Genomic DNA, 8,820 nt, shown 5'->3' with positions numbered 1-8,820 from the left:
TTTTATGAATAATAGCTTGTTTGAATTATATGAATATTTTTGGTTTTTATGATGTCTACGCAGCGTAAAGCAATAATTTCCTTGCACGAAGCGGGAAAACGACAGTGTGAGATAGTTAGATCGCTCGGTGTCAGTCGTCAACTGGTGTCCAAGACTATTGGGCGGTATAATGAACTCGGGCATCTTGCTGACCGCCCAGGAAGAGGAAGAAAGAGGACTGTTAGGACTCCGAGGCTTCGAAATGTTATAAAAAAACGGCTTAGTCGTAATCCACGGACCAAAGTGCGAAAAATGGCTCGGGAACTGGGTGTAAGTCGATCAACGGTCCAACGTATTGTCGCTAATGATCTAAAATTAAAGGCATATAAGCTACGTAAAGCTCAGCTTCTAGAAGATAAAGATAAAAAAGTTCGTCTACAGAGATGCCGTTTGATTACGCGACGTGCCGCTACTGAAAAATGGAAAAATATCCTTTTTACTGATGAAAAACTTTTTTGTATAGAACAGGCCCACAATCACCAAAATGACAGAATTTACTCTTCTAGTCGCCCCGGAGAGGTCGCAGTCATTCCCCATCGTCAAAAGCCAGATTCAGTTATGGTTTGGGGTGGTATTTGCTCTACAGGCAAAACTCCTCTCATTTTTATTGAAAAGGGTGTAAAAATAAACCAAGAAATATACAGGAGAGATATTCTGGAAGCTGTAGTTCTTCCTTGGAGTCAACAACATTTCGGCAACCAGCCGTGGATATTCCAGCAGGACTCTGCTCCATCTCACAGGGCCCGAAGTGTGCAGCAGTGGTGTAAAGACAATTTTCCAGGGTTCATAAGCTCGAAAGAGTGGCCGCCCTACTCACCTGATCTAAATCCAATGGATTATAGTTTGTGGTCTATCTTAGAAACAAGGGCCTGTGCTACAAAACACAAGAGTGTAGACGCTTTAAAAGCGAAACTTACCCAGGAGTGGGCAAAAATAACCATGGAGGAGCTGCGGCATATCGTTGAAAATTTTACCAAACGTTTGCGTTTGTGCATTAAAGCCAAAGGGGGCTATTTTGAAGACAATTGATTTTTCTTAAATAAAAAAGGCTGTATTTTTAATTTTAAGTTGTATTGAATAAGTTATGTAAGTCTTTAATATTAAAACTTAAAAAAATCTTTGTCAACGTTTTTTTGGGCCACCCTGTATAACGCCCAAATAACAAAATGTCCCAGTAGCAAAACGGCAACGTCTGCAGAACGTACCGATACTAAAACCACTAGAGCGTATCCTCCAAAAAAAAAGGTCGAAGTGGTAGAAAAGCGGCGAGTTGTCTACTAATTTTTTTTTTATCTACCAAACAGTAATGAAACAATATTTATACTAGTAGTCCGCCTCGAACTGAAAACTCATGATTAAAATGCTGTTTGCCTCTCTTTTTAACCGACTGCCGAAGGAGGGTTATGTTTTTCGAGAGTCTGTATGTAAGCTTAGCCGCGGGTACCTACATCTAGTAGCGTTATAAAACGCGACCTATGTCATTATAAAAAAAAAATTAAGGCATGCTGCAATTACGACCTCATAACATGATTCTACTTACGAACCTAACCAGACTTATCTTGCCTATAAATGTATAAAATACGGTCCTTACATATTAAACCCAAATCGATCACTTGGTTAGAAGTGGCTAATGCGGAAGACAATTTAACAAATTTTGATAGAGAACATGTGCAAGACATTGTAAGTATCATGAAATTATTCATGGAAATGATTAAAACAGTTTTTTCATGTGTATGTGACTGAATCAAAATAATTCCCCTTCGATTTGCATAAAAACGAATCGGACTACTTACTTATTTATTGGTGTTAAATCAGAATAAATAAAAGAAACGATAAAATTGTGTACCTAATTGTGTTTAATTTTTAGGCATAAGTTAACCATTAAATATAAAGTATAAGATCTATATATAGACTCTCTACTCAATATATTTAGTAAAGCAGCTAGGAAGAGTGGGCTTACTTAAATTCGGCCAAGATATCGGTTTAATCTGCTATGCCACCCTTCTACATTTCTTCACTGCCATTACATACTTTCGAAAAGGCACCAATCCTAGTCCTAACTCAAAAACGGCTCAACCGATTCTATTCAATATGTAGTTTTCATTGAGAGTTATTATTAAGCCTCGCATGTTTTTTACTTTCAGACCTATTATTATTTACGAATCTATTCATTTTATCCAAAATTTGTTTTATAAATTTATGTTTGAAATACCTATCCACGACGCCACACAATAGGGTTGAAGCGAAAAAAAAAATTACAAATTCTAATTCAGGCACCCTTTTTCATGTGTAGGTACGGGAGGTATCCAAAAACATTTTTCCAGTTTTTGTATTCATCACTTTGTCGGCGTGATTAATTTCCATACTCATACCAAATTTCAACTTTCTAGTATTAACGATCACTGAGCTAGGCCGCGGACAGAAATACGGACATGGCGAAACTATAAGGGTTCCTAGTTGACTACGGAACCCTAAAAATGCTTAACAAACACATTCCTCGCAACGCATCTTCACTCATCTCTAGTGGGAAATGCAGCCTAAGCCTGTGACTACCAATTGAAAAATTAAAATAATATAGGGCCATAAGTAGGAAGATACTATGTTACCGGTGACTGTATACGATCAGCATCATATATGTGTATACGATTTTAAACCTTATTCCCCAGAATTTAGTTCCGAAATGTATACATATTATGATGCTGACTGTACATACATATTTACGCAATTACGTGTAAGTAATAGATAGTATTTATAACGGTAATTTAAAACGGACAATTCCTTTTCTCGATCGGTTACGTACGCGGCCGAAGGGGTATCGACTATGTCGTGGACTGGACTAAACAATATGTATGAAGACGATTTTTATTCTTTTCCCTGCATATTATTATGATTATATAGGAAGTTTTACAGTTTCATTGACTGCCCTGACTGACTGACGATTGAAGTTTTCGGTACGCTGTCCCTTACAATCTGTATATTATAGTTAGATACACAGTATGTTCAGGAAGTCATGGATAACCAGTTAACCGTCGAGGGTCCACATCGAGGTCTGCCACATATCTTATATCACACGCGTATATTTAAATTTGATTTATGTAGGTAACTTCCTTTCCTTCATTTTCAGTTTAAAAAAATCAAGCTGACGACGACGACGGGAACAGTAATGACTATGACGCAGATACTGATACCACATACGTTCCACCAAGTACCGATGTAAGTTTTTTTTAGGTTCAAAGGTATACCTTATCATGATATATCATGTCATAGTTTGTTGGTACAAGTTGTAGATAGTATTGGCACAAGTACCAACCATTGTAATCAACATTCGCTTCCTCTGTTCCCATTACTTAGGATTAGCGCGGTAAGTCGGCACAAGTACCATAATTTATACTGTTTTTTTTTGCGTAGGCTAACAATATTTGATATCATTGAGCTAGCAGAGTAGGCAAGGGAAAAAGTCTATTTTTTAGCGATTGGTTAAGTAAATAGAGCGTCACTTAATTTCAAACTGGTAGTATACCTTTAACAGGACTAAATCCTTACTTGAAGTGCTTGACGTTTATGACTACTAAATATTGGTCCCTGTTAAGAAAATATTCGTTTTTTAATACGACTATTTAATTATATTACGAGGTTAGGTTTTTCCCGGTAGTAAAATATTTTGGGGAAATACTGGAATGCTGGTAATGAAACACGCTTTCCATAACAAGGTATATTCGCAACTGTCATCTACCAACATACATGACACCTCCACACTAAATATCAACGGTGTATCAAAACTATGATATAGGTAACTACATGCTATAGTAATAAAATAACTAACATCACTAAACCAGAATCAGGTAACTAATTGTAGGAACTTTCAAAAGGCAACATTTGAATGTTTATGAAGACATTTTGAGACTTATATCTAGGCCAATAAGGTTTAAACCGTGTACATGGTAAACAACTTGGCAGCATACAGGGGTAGGTCTGATATCTTATTATTATAATATTTACAGTTACCACTTATGCGGGATCTGCCTTATATTGGCCGCCTACATCTAAGTGTTGATAAGTTATGTGAATGTAAGACCTTATCCGACCTGTTGACTGCCATTACAACTAATAAACTATCAAACTATTTTTCTTAATCTATCTCTAATTGACGTATTCCTCTAATGCGATGAGGCAGGGGCCTAAGCACCATTGGCTGTTGAACTGGGGGTGGCGGCGTTGAATGATGAGAAATAGTCGGCGAGGGATTAATTGCAATTTGCTCGGGAGAACTTATCGCCTGTCCGACAACTTCCTCCGATCCGACCTCGCGGGCACCATCATCCGACACCACACCTACCACTGGACTTACGTCCTCGCCGCCGCCCACCGCTGCGACCGCACCCTCGTGCATCTGATGGGATTGATCTCGGCCTTCATTCGTGTTTGGCCAAGTAATATTAGAAAATCTCGTCCGACGTCTAATTTGATCAATATGCCGGTGTATGAAACCTCCCTGACCGTTATCCACTATGTACCTATTGGAGCCCGTTTTATCGACTACTGTGCCCTTTACCCACTTGTCTTGGCCAGTATAGCTACGCGACCAGACCGGGTCGCCTCGCGCCACAGCGCGCGTGGCGCCCCCTGCCGCCCGCACCTGCCGCTCCTGCGCATTGTGAACCCGTTGTTCAACAATACCATCGCCGCGCAACAAATCTAAACGTGTCCTAAGAGTGTGCCTCATCAAAAGCATCGCTGGGCTTTCCCCGGTCGTGCTTTGTGCACTATTTCTATAGGCCATCAAATAAGTTTGTAAGGCGGCTTCTACATCTACCTTGTCTCGATACGCCTTCTTTAGGGCGCGTTTACAAAGTTTCACGGCGGCTTCCGCTGCGCCATTAGACGATTGATGATAAATAGGTGAGAAGTACTGTCGTATTCCGTTACGTTTTAAAAAATCCCCGAATTCTACGCTCGTGAAAGGTGGCCCTTGATCAGAAACGATTTCCGCCGGTAACCCGAAACGCGCGAACGTCTCTCGAAGCACTTTAATGACGGATAACGCGTTTGTTCGTGACATTTCGAATATCTCGATCCATTTAGAGCCCGCATCAACTAAGACAAAAAAAACCTTGCTTTTAAATGGTCCCAAAAAATCACAATGTAGTCTACTCCATACCCGTGGTGGGTACGGCCAAGGAGACGGCTGCGCGCGAGCCGGCGCCGGCGCCTCGGCCGCGCACGTGTCGCAGCGCCGGCACAGCGCCTCCACGTCGGCGTCAATACCCGGCCACCACACGTAGCTGCGAGCTAGGGCCTTCGTTTTGACTATGCCCATGTGACTAGTATGCAGCTGCTGTAATATGATCTCTCTTAAATCACACGGTATTATCATTCTATATCCCCACATCAGGCAGCCCCTATCTATATACATTTCGTTACGCCTAACATAAAACGGATTTAGATTTTCTTCCAATTGCCCCGTTGGCCAACCCGATTGCACATACGACATGATTCTAGTCAACAAAATATCTTTTTCTGTAGTCTTCTTTACGTCTTCATTGGTTACTGGTAAAAAATCTTCTACGAAATTAACATAAGTTACCTCCGAACTCGCCTGGTGATCTCTGCCGGTCTGAGGCAAACGCGACAAGGCATCCGCGCAATTTTTAGCTGACGCAACGTACTCGATTTCATAGTCGTATCCTGACAGAAGAACGGCCCAGCGCTGTATTCGTGATGCCGCCATGACTGGTATCCCCACTTTATTACCAAATATATGGGTCAACGGTTTGTGATCCGTTCTTAAAATAAACTTTCTCCCATATAGGTATTGGTGAAATTTCCTAATACCAAAAATAATCCCCAACGCTTCGCGATCGATCTGTGCGTACGCGCGCTCCGCTGTGGTGAGCGCCCGCGACGCATAAGCAATGGGCCGCTCGCCCTCCGCCGTGAGGTGCGATATCACAGCGGCGACGCCGACGCTACTCGCGTCTGAAGTTAGAACTAGCGGTAGCGATACCGAGTAATGCACTAACACTTTACTAGAGCATAATGCACTCTTAACCCTGTCGAACGCAACCTGGCACTCATCATTCCACTCGCATCTTACACCTGCCCTCAGTAACATGTATAAAGGTGCTAATATTGTACTTACGTTTGCCACAAATTTCGAATAATACATAACGAGGCCTATGAATGCCCTTAACTCGGTTATGTTTGTAGGAGTCGGAGTATTTATTATTGCCGTAATCTTGTCCGGACATGTCTGTACTCCGTCCTTGCTAATGACATGGCCTAAGTAATTTACCGTTTTTTGAAAGAACGCGCACTTTTCTTTTTTTACTCGCAAACCAAAAGATTGTAATCTATCAAAGACTTTATGCAAATTCTCGATATGGCTCCTAGTATCCGTACCCGTAATAATAATATCGTCCAGGAAGACCCCTACGTGAGGCAAATCTGCAAACAGCTGTTCTAACCGGCGCTGAAAAATACCCGGGCTGGACGACAATCCGTACACGAGCCGGTTATACATGAAAAGACCCTTATGGGTATTTATTACTGTGACTTTCTTGGACTCATCTAGCTCAAACTGAGCATACGCCTGGGATAAGTCAATTTTACTAAACCGATCTCCGCCGTCGAGGCGCACTAGCAGATCTTCTACCCTAGGCAGTGGATAACGGTCAACTTCAAGAACTTTATTTATAGTCAACTTATAGTCGGCACATATTCTAATATTACCATCTTTCTTCACCACGGGGACGATCGGGGTAGCCCAGTCGGAGCGGTCGACGGGGGTGAGCACGCCGTCACGCACCAGCTGCTCCAGCGCGCGCTCTACCGGCTCGCGCAGTGCGTACGCCAGCGGCCGCGCGCGCAGGAACACCGGCTGCGCCTCAGGCCGCAGGTGTATGCTCACTTGGCCGCCCGTGAACCGGCCCAAACCGTCTTCAAACACCTTAGAGAATCTGGAACTAAATTCCGTTATATTAAAGCCTTCATCTTCGCTATTGACATACCCTAACATATACTCGTCATAGCCGGGTAAGTCAAGTATATTCAAGGCCGCTATCCATTGTCTACCTAAAAGAAGCGTTATACCGTCTTTGATAACATATAAATTTAAATATGACTTCCGATCTCGGTAATTAACTAATGGTTTGATTACTCCTAGCGGTTTAACGAGTTCACCAGTATAATATCTTAACACTACATTACTTTTATTTAATTCTAAATCAGCAAACTCACGCTGATACAATTCCAAACTTATACAACTTACTGCACAGCCTGTGTCTAATTCCATACTTAAAGATTTATTGTGCACATTAATTGGAATCATTATTGGTTTACAGTCAGACACTGATAAATGATTCATGCTAACTACAATTACCTCGTCGCTGTCGTCAGTGTCCATGTCTGTCATCGCTTCCACCCTATGATGCCCCGTCACGTTAGGGCAAACACGTCGCAGGTGCCCCTCGCGATTACACACTCTGCACACATATCGCGCGAATTTGCACTGCGCCGGCGCTTCCGGGTGGGAGCCCCCACAAACTGAGCATTGTCGCTGCCCGCGCTGTCCTGCCGCTGCAGGCTGCCTCGCGGCCGCGCCCGTACGCTGCCCGTTCGTTTGCTGCCCTCGTGTCGAGAAATGCGCGCGCTGCCCAAACTGCCTGTTTACTCCTGATTGCCCGCTGCTAGCCTGCGCCCTATCGCCTGTCGCGACGCTTGCGTTACGCTGCCATGCTCCCGCCATGGCTTGACAATCGGCCACCTTGACCTCAGCCTGCTTTTTGCACGATCCCTCAACCACGGCCGCATCCTTTTCAGCCGCTGCTAAACTGACTGCCAAGCTGTACGCTTTGGCAAAATCTAAGTTTTCTTCTGCGAATAACCGCTGTCGTATCATTTCACTACTTAACCCGCATACCAGCTGATCCCTGAGGCTCTCTTCCAACCAAAGTCCAAACTCACATGTCTTCGACATCCTTTTCAAAATAGCTACATACTCCGCTATACTTTCGTTGGTAGCCTGCTTCCTATGGCGGAATTTATATCGCTCGGCTAATGCACTCGGTTTCGGTTGTAAGTGCCGTTCCATAATGGCGGTTAAGTCCTTAAATGTTTTTTCACTGGGTTTCGTTGGGGTACACAAACTCACTAATAGTTCATAACTTTCGGCTCCCATAACTGTTATTAGTGTGGGAACCTTTAAATCGTCCACAATTTTATTAACCAAAAAGTATTGTTCGAGCCGCTCAATGTATAACCTCCAATCGTCCGTATGGATTTTAAATTCACTTATCTTGCCGACCGACATCGTATTTGCACTTTCTTTTGTTTGCTATTATTACAACTATACGTAGCACGCACGGATTTTTGGTATTCGTCGTCGCCAGTAAAATATTTTGGGGAAATACTGGAATGCTGGTAATGAAACACGCTTTCCATAACAAGGTATATTCGCAACTGTCATCTACCAACATACATGACATATATCAAAATAACAAGTTGACAAAATGTGATTATATCGATTACGAGGGTTAAGTCAATTGCTCTTTTAGATACATTTGATCAGAAATTAAAAAGAAACTGGACTGTAAAGTACTGTTTTACAAGGAAGACATGTTCACTAATGAAGCATTATTTTAGATAATAAAACCTGGTTTTTCTTTTGCAGATAAGTTCAGATGAAACATCCAAGGAAGATGACTTGCTAGACCAACGTATCTTAAAGTCTTCGCTTACACGTCATCTATCAGAAAATACCATTGACAGTGATTTAAGTCATAT

The 8,820-nt window shown here is 42.3% G+C and overlaps 1 protein-coding gene across 1 annotated transcript; it reads right to left on the bottom strand.

The window, feature by feature from the left end:
- Window positions 1–3,736: 3,736 nt before the first annotated feature.
- Window positions 3,737–8,515, bottom strand: LOC133524805 (uncharacterized protein K02A2.6-like). Its single transcript, XM_061860949.1, has one exon. It carries the CDS (start codon window positions 8,345–8,347, stop codon window positions 4,169–4,171), a length of 4,179 nt encoding a protein of 1,392 aa, XP_061716933.1. The 5' UTR covers window positions 8,348–8,515; the 3' UTR covers window positions 3,737–4,168.
- Window positions 8,516–8,820: the final 305 nt, after the last annotated feature.

Source organism: Cydia pomonella, chromosome 14, assembly GCF_033807575.1.
Source record: "Cydia pomonella isolate Wapato2018A chromosome 14, ilCydPomo1, whole genome shotgun sequence".
Classification (NCBI taxonomy): Eukaryota; Metazoa; Arthropoda; class Insecta; order Lepidoptera; family Tortricidae; genus Cydia; species Cydia pomonella.
This window is presented reverse-complemented; position numbering and strand designations above follow the sequence as displayed.

What these genes read in the sequence shown, in the direction of transcription:
- LOC133524805 (XM_061860949.1), bottom strand. Translation starts at nt 8,347, where the DNA reads ATGTCGGTCGGCAAGATAAGTGAATTTAAAATCCATACGGACGATTGG.